Raw genomic sequence first — 15,179 nt, forward strand, 5'->3', positions numbered from 1 at the left:
CTCCCCACTTTCGGCCGTACCAGGGCATTTGGGGGCATGCTTTTTAGCTATACACAATTATAAAATGCTTTGTGTTGTGATAGATTATAGGTAATTTCTTGGGTAAAAGTCAGTTTTTCATTATCACTATTGTTAAAACTTTATAATAAATATTACCAAGTTTTTGTATTTTATGGTTCAAAAGGTTTTCTTAAGTCTATTCGATTAGAGGTCACAGAACACTACTACTACTACTACTACATATTGAACAAGAAATATTATTGTGTAAAAAAACATTCACTCTCTTCAATCGATGGTTGTTCCAGTTCTATAGTTTAAAAACCTGTATGTTATGATGATACAATCAATTTGATACCGTTACGAATTACGATTTTATGGCCCCCAAAATGCCCTGGTACGGCCGAAAGTGGGGAGAGTCCGCTCTCCCTCTCGAAATGCTCTCACATGACCACGCGTATACAGCCTCTGCCAGGGAAGTCCTACTCAGTGCCTTCTCGTGGCTACCATAGGAGTGCATCTCCTCACGATGCTCCACTGTCTTGTGGATCAAACCTTTAGGTCAAAGGCTCCGGGTGTGGCCCCTTAAGAAAACCACCTTCTTCAGTTTGGGCACCTGAGCAGTATCACAGCCATCACACAAATCGAATGAGATTTGTGCGGTGCATATGTATTTGGTACCCCCTTGTACCAATATTTATGTGTATAAATAAATAAATAAAACGATTTTATGAATGAATTTTCGGTTGTTTAAATTGAAGAAAATAATACTGACTGATATTTAATGTGAGCAACAGATGTCTGTCCATGAGACTGAATTATTGACATAAATCTCAAACTAAACTGATATCAAAAGACAAGACCGCTTTCTATTAAAATAAGCTTTTCACTGTAATACAATAACGTGTTTTTATACAAATATTAACACAAAAATAAACTTGACTAGAAATCATTTAATAAATAAACGATTAAAACATATGATAACAATAGGTCACCCACTCTAGAATGAAATTAATATCTAACTATCAGCAGTAATTCATGCCCCTTCATATCACCCCTACAATCAAATAATACTGAATTCCTATTTGGTAACCTTGATAAAGTGGTAACACCTTTGATTCGATCCATATCTTGTTCATTTTCCTTCAAAATCATAGAGTCCAATACACCCTTCCATTATTGCTTGATTCGTGAGATAACATAAATGACTTGGTTAAATAAACTGAATAGGTTTTTCTATGAACCGATCGTGAAATTCAAGTGGTCATCTTTCAGAAGAATCAATCACTGAATAAATGACTGAATATATTAATGAATTAAAACTTCCATTCATATACCTTAATATTCAGCCAATATTGTATAGCAGAAGTTACTTATTGGAAAACCAAGATTGTTAATGAATGGTACAAGTAACCAAACAACTCTTCACTTCTGTCTGTTATATTCAAAAAATAACTAGAATTTGTTAAATTAGTTTAGGATGATTTAGACACAAATTAAATTGTTTCATTTGATCAAAACTTTACCTTTTCACCACAAATTGATGTAATCTGTGAACAGAACCAATAAAGATTAAAAAGTATTTTGAACATTTGTTTCCTCATTGGTCAAGTATCCTGATTTCCTCTCCACACCCGGAACCTTTGACCTAAAAGTCTGATCCACAAGGCAGTGGAGCAACGTCAGGAGGTGCAGTCCCATGATAGTCGGTGACTTACAATAGGTTTATACGCCATTTGTTTCCTTAGGATCCTAGAGCCCATGTTCACCATCGGTTTGGAATCAGGGTTTTCCAATTCCCCGAGGTAGATTCTCCGTACCCACCAACCCGGTTAAGGCACTGGACATCCACTTTTCGTCCTCTCAAATTCGTAAACAACAGCAATGTTTTGAGAAGGTAGTAAGTAGGACTTCCCTGGCAGTGGTTATATACGCGTGGAGTACCAAAGTTTAGACTAAAATAGCTGGTCATTGTTTTCTGATTTTCAGTGATGATACCCTAAGTTGATATCAGTTTCTTATTTAGAAAAAAAATTTTGAATAAATTTATACAAACTACCTTATTAAACTTGAATTCCTTAATATAGTGTGACTCAAGTTACTATAAAACAAACGATTAAATTTGTTATAACTTGTGGCCGAGTGGATGCCCTGATAATGTTCTACGTGATAAGACCACCAATCATAGAGCAGCGACTTATCGATCGAACCAATGACACACGAAACCCGTACGAGCAGTCTAGAGTACTTGTCGGTTCTGCTTTACGCCTAGCCCAACCAGTTAAGTTCAGAACAGCCTCTGCGGTATGAATCATTGTATTTCAACATACTGAGTTTATATACCAATCAAACTGACCACATCGTACCATAAAATAGAAAATAACATGTGTACAAGATTTAGCTAAATGTGACTGTGAATGAGGGAGATAGTAAATAATAGACAGAGCATAATTCAAGAATGGTAAATCTTACGACAATAGTTCATAAGTCAAAATAAAGCTCATCATAAGAGGAACATGAATATGAATAGTTAAGTTACTTAGCAATTATATGATAAGAAATATATGCATAGAATTGGTTCATAAATGGATCCCAAAGTTCCCATTCACTATTATCGGGACATAACAAAATTATTAAAATTTTTGAACATTTAATTATTTGTTCTTGAATGAGTAATGAACTGAACTGGATGCAAAATTTTCATGATAAACTTTAAACATTTAATATATGTAATAATTTAAATATATTTAGACCTGACCTAATACGATAGCTTTATGTTTCATTTAGTTGAGTTCACTAACGTCATTATTTTTCTCATGTCTGATAAATGTCTCAAATGAACGCCCGAGACTGAAGGTCCTGGGTCCGATTCCCGTGTGCGGAATCGTGAGTGCACACTACCGAGGCAACGGGGCGAGCCGCCCGTCCAATACTTCCAGGTTTTTAGTGGTGGTGAGACACTGATCAGTTCATAATTTCAATAATGTACTTATTATTATGCATGAAATTAAGTTCTGCTTCATTGTTTAAAGTTCCTAAAAAGTGTGTAACCAGTTAATAACAAATGAAAACCAGAATTTCAATTTATGAGTCAAACAGTCATACAACTTTTAAAAGTTAAAACTTCATGTTGTTGCTTAGTCCCTGAAAACGCATATTATTACTATTATTATTATTATTATTATTATTACCAGTCGGTGTTACCAGTCGGTGTAAGTTACTGAATTATTTTGTTTCGTGAAGTTTTTGTATATATATATATATATATATATATATAGAGAGAGAGAGAGAGAGAACGAGATTGACAACGACGAGAACTGGTACATTTATTTTTCTTGATAATTGCACCTCTATATTATGATGGTGTGACAACTTAAACCGATGTGTATGTTCGGCTGGTTCTTTGTTGTGTATGACTGACTGACTATATGTAACTAGATTTACTTCTGTTATTTTATCCTTTATTCTTATTGTATTATCTTTTCCTAGAAACTCAGGAGTTTATGTAATTATTGATTGTAAACCTGGTACTCATCAATATAAGTACTTCATTGATGGAGCATGGTATCATGATCCAACTAAAGTGAGTGAGTGAACAGTAAGCGAAATATTTTGGTTTTTAATGCTTTTTTGTTGTATAACACATCATTCGATGAAGTAAAATCACTGTATAACTTTCTGTTATTCTTGATTTAAGAGTTCGAAATATGAGTCTGTCATGCATTCAACTTAAGGGATTCCACTGATGTCAAACTCACTCTTCTCTAGAAGTACTAATGTCATTCTATTTACCTGTTTTTCCCACTAGGTATCCTGACCTCGATTGGCATATATATATATATATATATATATATATATATATATATATATATATATATGTATATATATAGGGTATGGCCCTCGATCAGATTTAGAATTCAATATTCACAATGCCGTCCCATTTGATTTCCTTCCTCACGTATCATATGGCCTTAAAACAATGTAATCTGTCCAGATTTACAGAAATATATGCCTTATTTGAACTAGTTGGGGCTATTAGGAACTCTTTATCTTCAAAGTTTTTAATCAAGTGTTAGTACTTTAAGTGTTTAAAATATTGATTAAAGTTTGAGAGTTGGATGTTGTTCCATATAAGACTGATCGTTGCTGCTGATTTCTCTAATTTATAATGTGCAACAAAAATTCCCCCATAATGTTAAAAGAATTAATTTAACTAATATGATCTCTACAAGCTTAGCTTTCATAATCACTAGACGCTCAACGAGAGCCCAAAATTAGTGAACACGAATATGAACAAGGAAGATTGATTGCATAAAATATTTCACACAGGCCTAATGGCCGCCTGCCGAAATCGTATTGCACTAGCTAGCACAGAAACGATTTGGTATAGACTAAAACTAGTCAAACGATGATTAGTTTTGACTATCAGAAGATGCAGATATCTTATCTGTCATCCGAAAGATATGACTCAATCTCGGAGTTATGCATCATCACTGTCTTCATTCTCCTAGATATTGATTTTTAAAATTATTAATATTCATGTTTCGATACTTCTTATTTCTTAGATCCCTTTTTCATGTTAACCGCATTTACGATTATTTTGCGCCGATTTATATTTAAACCAAGTTTAACTCAGTTTACGACTAAATAACTTCCTGAGTAAAATTCCGGGAAATCAACTGACAAGTCTTTCATATCCATTTCTAATTTTTTTTAATATATCATAGAATATTATCTGTCCGGAAGTGAATAGTTGATTATTGACCTAGTCAGTATAGTATAAGAAGTATAAGACTGACTTTTTTTGTAAGCACTACTAAAAAGTACGTTGGACCAATTCAAAATGTAATTCATTCTTTGCTAACATATATTTATTCTATATATTTTACTAAATCAAGATAATCTTCACACAATTCATATAGATTACCAAGTAAAACTGATCAAAATTCAGTTCTAAATATTGACAATAAAATAATTCAGTCTTTTACTGTTAGTGTTATGAACATCATATCCGTTTGAACTCAGTAAATTACATGTTAATGTTTAAAGCGGAAGCTACTGGATTCTAATCTTTTTTCCAGCAGTGAAAAAGAATTATTGACACTTCCTCTAGTTACTACGCATAGGCTGTTCATTTTTGAAAATGAGAATCATACAAACCTATTTGTTTGTTTGTTTGTTTTTTCTCCTCTTATTCAAAGAAAAACCAATATCATTCATTGTTTGATGATTATTGCAAACTTTATCAATCCTCACTGTTTCTCTCTCTCTCCTCACAAATGATTCTTTTCTTATTTTCTATTTTCCCAATAGCCAACTGTAGACAATGAATATGGTACGAAAAATAATGTTGTCCATGTCAGATCATCAGATTTTGATGTTCTACACGCATTAGAACATGATCAAGCCAGTAGTCGAAGACGTTCAAATAGTTCAGAATCTAGTGAAGTATGTTTGTTTTTTTCATTCAAAAAATTGTATGTTTATTTATTTTGTAAAGTACATTAAATTTCAAATGTGTATTTACATGTAAATGAATCATATATTTCACCTTTGTCACCAAGACATTGTATTCACGAATGAATTCATTTTTGAACAAACTTGTACGCACAATAGACAAATCAATGGTCTTGTGAATAAAGCTCTCAGTTGATTCAAATAGAAAGAAACTTTTGAATATAAAGGTCACTATGTAGTGATTATGCTATAGTATAGTTATGTATGTTTCCAACATACATAGAAAATTGATTAACTGGACTAAGGAAATCATAGCGAAATCATTGAGTCTAATATCTTCAGTCATAAAAATTATGTTTAGTTTACCTTCCTTCCTTAAAAACTTATCTAAATTACTGACTTCACAATACTCAATTTAAATGAAACAACTTAAATTTTCTAAGCCTTTGTACTATCTAACATTTAAGTTTTTGTCTCGGGAAATATAATGTATCTATGTGTTCAGACTTCAATAGACAAGCTGATCATCTGATATTCCCAATCATTATCCTATAGTCACAAACTCCAATAACTTAGTACATGTTCATGTGCTTAAAGTTTAACTATCTTTTCTATATAAAATCTAATTCTATCAATACTATCTAATCAATACTATCCGGATCACAAACCGAAGTAGGCTAAGGAGAACTTAAACCTGATAGCTATTAATCTTGCAGTTACTTCTCTGACGGTTATCTCAAAGAGAAAAACTATCTTAACAAAGAATACATTACTTAGTTTTGAACCTTGTGGTGGACATGAGAATCTCATTGTGTGTTACTAAACATTGTCATCATGCGAACCTTATTTCACTGTGTATTGTGATTAATTCATGATAGACTTTTCTTACACAATCAATAGCAGAGGGTTAGCTCACTGGTTAAGACATTCAACTTTGAGCAAGTGAGTTACAGATTCGCACTTAACCTCACCTACTTCGGTTTGGGCAACTAAGTGGTCTCACTAGCCCTTAATCACACTTAAAGTATAGCTTGAAGTCAAGTATACTAACTTGTACCAACTGAGCTGGACCAATAAATCTCTAATACAATGTAATTATGTAAAATGCGTAGAAAACACTGTGTTGCTAATCAGTTTTGTATACATAAGATATATATTGAACCGCCTCCAAGTTAACATTGTTAAGCAATTTTCATCAATGCAAACTGGTAATGACTTGGATTAGTTACAGGACAATTGTACCATTACACTAATATATATATATATATATATATATATATATATATATATATATATATATATATATATATATATATATATTGATTCAAGCATCCCAGCAAAACAAGAACATGTAACATTCTCTTCATTAACTATTTTTACTATTCACATCAATTTCCTTTGTGAGGGGCAGGCGTTGAGCTATCATTCATCATAAGTAATTTATGAGTTTACACGTACAAAAAAGTTTCTTTTTTTATCTCTCTAAACATATTTTAGTCCTAACTTCGGGTTTTCTAATCTTTTGTTTTGTGTTACTATTAATATTGAAATTGTTTTGTTGTACACTGGATTCAGTATAATTTATTTTAAGGTACATAATTTCGTTGTTATTTGTTATATCATTTTTATTCTACTTTTTGGCTGTTAAACATTGCCTTTAAAAGCAGAGGATATTCATGTGATACTTGTTTCTTATCATAGATCCTTTTTAAGCACATTGGTTGTGTATGTTAGGATTAATGCTAAGTTTGAACTTCAATGGTAAAGTGTTTGATGAAGTAGTGTATCTTCATCTGCTGATGTAATTGAGACATGTACTACGTATGATCAACCGTTTCCTACCTCGACAGTTAGTGTTGTTCGATTTAGGAAAGACCTGGAAGGAAGCTAGGGGTAGACAATTTAAGAATCGGTGTCAGTCCATAAAGTTATTGACTTATAGACTGAACCGTTTAGGTAGATACAGAGTATGCGATGTTCGTAACTAGTGTTTGAAAACATTGGATAATATGGCTCAGAATCAGTCGCAACGGGGTTAATACGATCCCTCTTTTTCTCCACTTAGATTTTATACTTCTCCATCCCACGAATTTGTCTTATATTCTATGCTTAATCTTTTCTATTACCACAGATACTGTTACTAGTTGTAGAATTCTGGTATCTGTCTTTATGATCTCATTTCGCTGTGTAAATTATGTATGCAAAATTGGACCGATACACACATGTACTAGGTTCGATGTTGCATGTGACTAACTGACTAAATGCTAGTGTGTGAGTTATCAAATTCTGGATTAGTTACTACGTTGCGATTCTCTTTCGATAGAGAAACTCAATAAAGTAATAAATACAAACAGATGCCTGTGTATAACTTCTTGAAAAATTCTTTAGACTGTAGGAAAGTTCATATAATTACCGTTAACTGATTATGGATGTAATTCCGGAGTTCCATTTGAAAGCCATCATCAGTAGAGTTCAGACTTGTCAAGTGTAAGTCAGTTATCAACCAAGCACATTGGAAGGTGATGATCGAGAGATATTATAAATTGATCGACGTTAAATGTGTAAGCCACTGGACGCCGACCCATTGGTTTAGAGTCAGTGGGTTCTCGCATGTGACCGAAGGTTCTGGGTTTGATCCGTTGTAGCTTAATTGTGGATCCTCATTGCTGAAAAGTCCCATTCTAAGAGGAAACAGCTATCCAGTGCTTCCCAGTTTTTAGTGGTCGTCTAACTGAGATCGTTCCGTAATGCTAAGTATGAAATTGCTTTTTTCTTGGAAAATTCTTTGACTGTGGAATGTTTCTAGGAACTGCCATACTATTCATACTTTTCTTTAATGTCACTGGTTAATTGGAGGACTCATCACCAATGTTAGTATCTTTTTTTAAGTTTCTAAAAAAACAAGATCACTTGTAGATCAATAAATATGCTTTAATCTATACATGAACTAACTTAAACAGTAAAAACTCCTCTCATGTTTCCATATAATTTCGCTTACTTTCTCAGTAGAAGAGTCTAAGTTTTAGGAGCCTAGAAACGGTCCAGTAATTGAGTGTACTACATTTTTATTTGATAATAACTGTTAGTTTAAGTATCTTATGTTTATCGAGTTATATTCTCAAAAGAGAGGATTTATTAATATATTAATACCCTAACCTGTATTATGTGGGATAAATTGTTTTAGTACAGTTCTATTGGTTAATATTTCGTGGTATGGAAAATTTATTATTCATATTCATAATTATAAAGCTTAGCAATACCCATAGAGTGAAATAATTCATGTATTTCGTTTACCGTAAGAGGATATACACTTCAGTATACTCACCATTGTACAGTCCTATCTCTCCAAAAGTTTATATCTAGGTGTATGAACAAAAACAACCCCATAAGTTATCGGTTCTAAATCCTGTTACATAAGGTGTTCACACTAAACTTTACCCATCATTTTCCTACAAATTAGAATGTATGTTATCTTATTGTTTTCATGTTATACTATTATATAACTTACTGAGCTTATCCAAACTTATTTCAAGTCATTACTTTCTTGTCGATTTATAAGCTGCTAAGATTATATTTGCAAATAAGACTTTATTAATCATTAGAAGTTAAATACCAGTACTTTATCGTAAACTACAACATTTTGAGAATGCACTTGAGTTCACTTTTTTCTGTTCGAACAATTTTTAAAAAATTCATGGAATCATGTTACACAAGTCGATTTCTAAAGTATATTGGTAAAGATTAAAGTAACTAATATACTGAATATTATTAAAATTTTTATTATATTAACTTGATTTTTCAGTAGATCAGAAGGGGTTTTGTGGAGATTTCAGTATTTTCATAGTTGAAATCATGAGTCCATTGAAGCTAAACCACCATGAAAAAACCTGAAAGCACTGGGACGGTCGTTTCGTCAATTGGCGAACGGTTGCTCAAACATCGTGGATCGGTTGAAGTTAGACATTAGCACAGTTGGATGCTGGCTCAGTGGTCTATCGGTTAAGTGCTCTGGGGCGAGACTGGTAGGTCCTGGGTTCGAATCTCGCGAGTGCGTGATCGTGGATACGTACTTCTGAGGAGTCCCATAGTAGGACGAAACTGCCGTCCAGTGCTTCCAGGTTTTCAGTATATGTTAAGCCAGATATTACTATCACATTCGAAATAAAACGTTTGTATACAAATGTATGTATTATTTTCAATGTATCATCAGTTTGATAGTTCAACCCATCGACATTTAATCGCTGAATCACAAATTTAAACCGTGTTCTATCGAGTGAATATAACTGTCGATGACATTAAAATGTATAGCTTAAAGCCTATTACATGAAGTTGTACTTTGTAACTGAATTACTTCATTAAATTTAAAATCACTTAGTATTTAATGCCATGCATTATGTTTTATCAGGTTTTGTTTGAATAGCATCACGAGTGCTAAACAACTAAGCAAAAGAGGCATTCAGAATAAGCTATTTACCTATACAAGTAATCACAATATTTCACCTGATAATCTTATTTAAATTCTTTCAAATGAGTAGAAAATGCAATTCGATGTATTTCATATTATAGCGTATAATCAAAGATATTTCAAACATTATATCTGGCATTTTCATCATTCATATCCTATTTATACTTCCAAATTTTATCAATAGAGATTATTAAAATAATGATTTACACAACCACTCTTTCAACAATTTGCTTCATTTGTATATTTCCGCTGGAGTAATATGGAATTAAAATGCGGGTACATACACATACTTCATTTATATCGACATGATTAGACAAGTTCTAAGTCAGAAAAAAATCTATTCATTTCAAAGACGCTTTTTAGAATACAGCCTGAAAATTAATCTAATCTGTATAAAACTCCTCCAACTAAACTATCACACTGAAATCATGAACGGACCAACATTAGATCGCCTTTGAAAACCTTGGGAGCTTTGGACGACCGTTTCGTCCTAGTAAACAACAATCTTCACAACCCTGTACTGATAATTATTATGTGTTCGTTAGTGACTAGCTTCGAGAGGAAGTTCTCAGAGTTCTAGTAAGAGGCCATGACCAGTAGAGTTCAACCGTGTTGGATGTAAGACTATGGAAGATGATTGCTCAATGTCGTAAATTGATTGAAGTTAAACATTAACATCGTTGGATTCCGACTCAGTGGTCTAGAGTTTAAGCGTTGGCGCGTGAGACCGAAGACATTGAGTTTAATTCTTGCATGCAGGCTCGTGAATGAGGACTGTTGAGGAGTCCTCTAGTAGGTCGAAGTGGTCGTCCAGCGCTTCCAAGTTTTCAATGGTGGTCCAAAATTGATCGGTTCATGATTTCAATAAAACTCAACAACTGCATATCGACAAACCATAGTAGTCAGTTCACTTGTAACTTACCTCAAAATTTTCCTAAATTTTTCTTAACAATTTTTGACTGGTAAGATTCAAACATGTTAAGAGTGACGCGGTTTTCACCAATGACGTTGAATAATCATCATACTATAGTTCAAATTAACCGAGGTTAAAATTGTACCATTGAACGCCAATACAGTGGTTTTAATGGTTAAGCACTCGTCTCAGTCTCAACTGTAGTTAATCTATGATAAATATAACTTTTAAAAAATTTATTTTTAAACTTTGTTTTTATGCTTTATTAGAAATTTTGCTTGAATCAAACTGTCAGTTGACAAATTAAATTGATTCATATTATTTCAAACCTGCCAATTATTATTACTTCCTTGAGTTATTTTTTTTAACCTTAATGTTCATTTAAACCAAAAGTTTGTTCAGTATAATTTCTATATTGATCATACACTACCACTTTTTAGTGTAATTTTTTTTCAACCAAAAATTGTGAACTTTCTGACTTGTGGCTTTATTCTGTCAGAAGCATATCAGAATAATATTAATAAGCATATAATATATCTGCTCTTTTTATTATTTGTGCTGTCTGTCATTTGACTTCTTTGTAATGAAGAAGTTGGTTAAATTTTTCTCAATGGCGAAAACACTTACTGCACAGATTAGATAACTAACAAACACACTTTTAACCATCAGTATAGGATTGTGGAGATTGTTGAGTTGTAATTGAGATCATGAACCGGTTAATGTTAGAACACCATTAAAAACTTAGAAGCACTGGATGGTCGTTTCGTCCTAATATAGGACTCCTCGACTGTTCGCACCCGTGATCCTGCACGCGGGATTCGGACCCCAGATCTTCGATCTCGTGTGGAAGCACTTAACCTATAAACCACTGAGCCGGCATCCAACTATGTTAGTATCTAACTTCAACCAATCCATGATATTGCTCGACCATCTTCTATTGTCTTCTGTGGGTAACTGCCTCACATCTGACGCGGTTGAACTCTACTGGTCACTGCTTCCCATTAGAATTCCAAAAATTACATCTCAAAGCTAGTTACTAGTGAACACATAATTATAAGTATGTGTTTATGGAGATTGTTAGGCTGTAATTGAGATCATGCACAGATTTTATTTGTCCCTCTGGTGAGAATAAATAAGTTTTTGCTCTGTAAAAACATGATTTCCCATTACAACTGATTATTCTATATAGTAGTTTTACTACCAAATTTGCATGTCATTCATATTGTGTTCGGCTTACATGTACCGTATATTTTGTAGTTTATTCATTAGAACTCCTTCTTTACCCAATCACTCAATAATAGTTTACTGATCATTGTTGATAATGATAACCTGTTTAAATGAATTGTTTTGTGTTCTATCATATTACACAAAGTTAAAGGTTGTAATATACACAATATAACACAATGTTGCTGTTAAATTAGCTTAATTAATCATATAATGAATGTAGGAAAGAATTCCCTACAGTGCAACTTTAAGCTATTCACTAGACTGTCGAACACAGAATCTTGATTTCGCCAAAATCAGAACAAGTAAGCTATTTGGCTTAATAAACTTTATGTTTCTAAAAGGTAAATTAACAACGTTAGTATACAAATAAACAGTACAGTCTATTACATAGGGAAAAGAAGAGACATAAATAACATACCAAACAGTAACTAGGGGATAAGAAAAATGAGTCAACAAAGCGAATATTGTTTTACAATGAACACAAAATTGTTCGGTGGATAAACAAGACATAGTCATATAAGGTCAAGGAAAGTTAATGTGGTGGTGAGCGTTTCTTTTTATCATTGTTGTGTTCGTTTATCGATCTCACTTTACAATGAACATGTTTTGTTGTGAAGGCTCTCTTTTTTGTAAAAATAAAAGACAACAAACAAGTTAAATAACTTTCGCATACTGTTGAATGGTTGTAGTTGATATTTACTTCTATAGTCCTTAAATTTGAATTTATTACCAAAAGGTGCAGTGTGATTTTTGTACTAAATGTGGAACAGTAATTATTACTACCGTTGAAGTAACTGCTTCTATGAATTTGATGTTCATCTTTTAATGGTAAGGTATGACAACTTGGACCGATGCATATTTGTTCCTGACCCTAATTTGTAAATGACTGACTGAAACAATAATATTTATATTTTTTGGTACTGATTATTAAATATTTGTATTGAATATGTACCCTTTTGTGTTATTGGGACAATGAAATGTATGTGTATACGTATATTTTATTGTATTGGAGTTTCATTAAATTTCAAGCTTAGAATATTCCCCTTTCTATTAAGAAAAAAAAAGTGAAAGGAGGGATTGTTGAATGTGCTTTACAGACCCAATCATTTTTCTTTAGTTGATTTACATATTTACAATTGAGTGATCACTAAATAGTGACCAATGTCTTGCATGTCAAGTCCTTCCTCAGTGCTGATCGAATTCTATCGACCAAGTTACAATGTGGCTACTAGTCTAGATGACTCAACATCGCATAAACTATGTCGAGATGTAAGGTGGTGGTTGGAAGTAATAATAATAATAATAATAAATCGTGAACCTAGGTTTGATGCCACTTACTCAATCGCGGCCTGAATAGCTCATTGATAACGTCTTTGAATGTGAAGCTGGGTGACACGAGACCGAATCTGCCAGAGAGCTTCAGTTTACCCAAGATAACATGTGCAACCTACTGACGAGTGCCAATTAACACGAAAAGTATGCCCATTGTTTCCTGTCATCTTAGTGTACGTAGTTTGCATTTTACCAATTCTTATCCTCTACCTCATTTGTCATCCCTCTCTTTCTCACCTATATCTTATATGTCTCCTTTTTCACCACCAGTCATTAATATCATTCTCCAACTCTAGTTTATGTTACATCCAGCGTATCTTGTGATTGTTTATCCTTCGTCTCCTATGAATGACCAAGACATTATGATATTTGGTCATTCACCTTCTGACTGTGTAATCCTCCTGTTCTATCTGTTTATTGTAGCTGATTTTCAATTGAAATTATGAACCGATTTAAGCTGCACTGTCATCGGAATCCTGGTATTTTAGTCTTCCACTTAATTGATATAACTATTTTCACCCTTTGAATTTCTTCTGTTTAATTTTCTCATATTACTATGATATAAAATATGAGCACATTTATCCCAGGTTTGACGTTGCATATCCTCATCTTTTTCCTGAGTAGTTGAATCCGTTGATAGATATATAATTCACGGCAATCACATTAGGTAAAAAGCCATGAGAAAAAACTGTTCTCAACATATTAGAATGCAAATCATTCGTTAGGACATACCTCTCTTCCGATTGGGAACTTCTTAACTGAAATGTTACATGGTTTTATGTCGTTAATGAGTTAAGTTGGTTTACAAATGGATTTTTTACATAGTAGAGCTATGCCTACAACTCACTTCATGTATTAAAACGTATATAAGCTTGTCGATTCCTATTATGCTACGAAAACAAAAACATTTAATCAAATTAATCAATTGCCTTGTAAATGTTGACTTTGAACTAGTTGTTTGATCTCTACTCTATACCTTTGCTAATGTGTATGTTTAGAAGGAAGCTTTTTATGTGAATTGATATAAAATTTGTGTGCATCATATAGGAATTTGAAACGTGTACGATGCAGATATTCAGTGCTTTCTGGTTTTCCGTAATTATCTAACTGATGTTAATCTGTAACGGAAACTGTCCTAAAGTTTAAACGACTCATCACAAACAGCACAGTTTATTATTTAAAGTCTCTTCCATTTAAAACCTAACATACTACGGTAAGAATTTCGGCATTGTTTAGGATCGACTTTCAAAATAGTCTATTGGAATATTCTATACCTTATTATGATAGACATTAAAGATGTTTTCACTTAAGCCCTCCCTATTAGAGAAAACATTTGAAATACATTTGTTAAGTTTATCAATAATAGAAGTGGTATATCTGTAATATTCCAAGATTGAGCTTTGTGTTGACTTGAAAGAAGTTATTTACTTTTTGAAAAAGTCAGAAGTTCAACTTTTTCATACTCATCGATATACTACAAAGACATTATTTTTGTTTTAAACAATCTATTGATTATAAGCAAAGATGGATAGTGGCTAGCAGTGGGATCCAGGAAGCGCGCCTCGTCCTATTTGTGACTCGTCAGCTGGATGTGCCTGCATCTCAGAGTCGATGTTCACTGTGAGACTCGAACCCAGTACCGTTCGCTGCCAACGCCATCGCGTTATCCACTTAGCCACTGAGTCCTGATAACCACTTGCTTGTGCAATGGGGTGAAGTTTAAATTCACTTGGCATTGTTTGGTTGAATCTTCCCATTGATGTGTATGACCGCAACTGATCAGTCTCT

At 33.1% G+C, this 15,179-nt stretch overlaps 1 protein-coding gene across 1 annotated transcript in view; it reads left to right on the top strand.

Annotated features, from left to right (window-relative positions):
- Positions 1-1,002: 1,002 nt before the first annotated feature.
- The window catches only part of Smp_124310 (putative 5-AMP-activated protein kinase, beta subunit), a gene marked incomplete at both ends in the record, with an annotated part of 26,230 nt that continues 12,053 nt past the window's right edge, over positions 1,003-15,179 (top strand). The window contains 3 exons of the mRNA XM_018793080.1: positions 1,003-1,028; positions 3,487-3,580; positions 5,311-5,445. Of these exons, the coding sequence (XP_018647628.1) occupies positions 1,003-1,028; positions 3,487-3,580; positions 5,311-5,445 (255 nt within the window). The remainder of the gene's footprint in view (positions 1,029-3,486; positions 3,581-5,310; positions 5,446-15,179) is intronic.

The sequence above is a fragment of the Schistosoma mansoni genome, chromosome 1 (genome assembly GCF_000237925.1).
Source record: "Schistosoma mansoni strain Puerto Rico chromosome 1, complete genome".
Classification (NCBI taxonomy): Eukaryota; Metazoa; Platyhelminthes; class Trematoda; order Strigeidida; family Schistosomatidae; genus Schistosoma; species Schistosoma mansoni.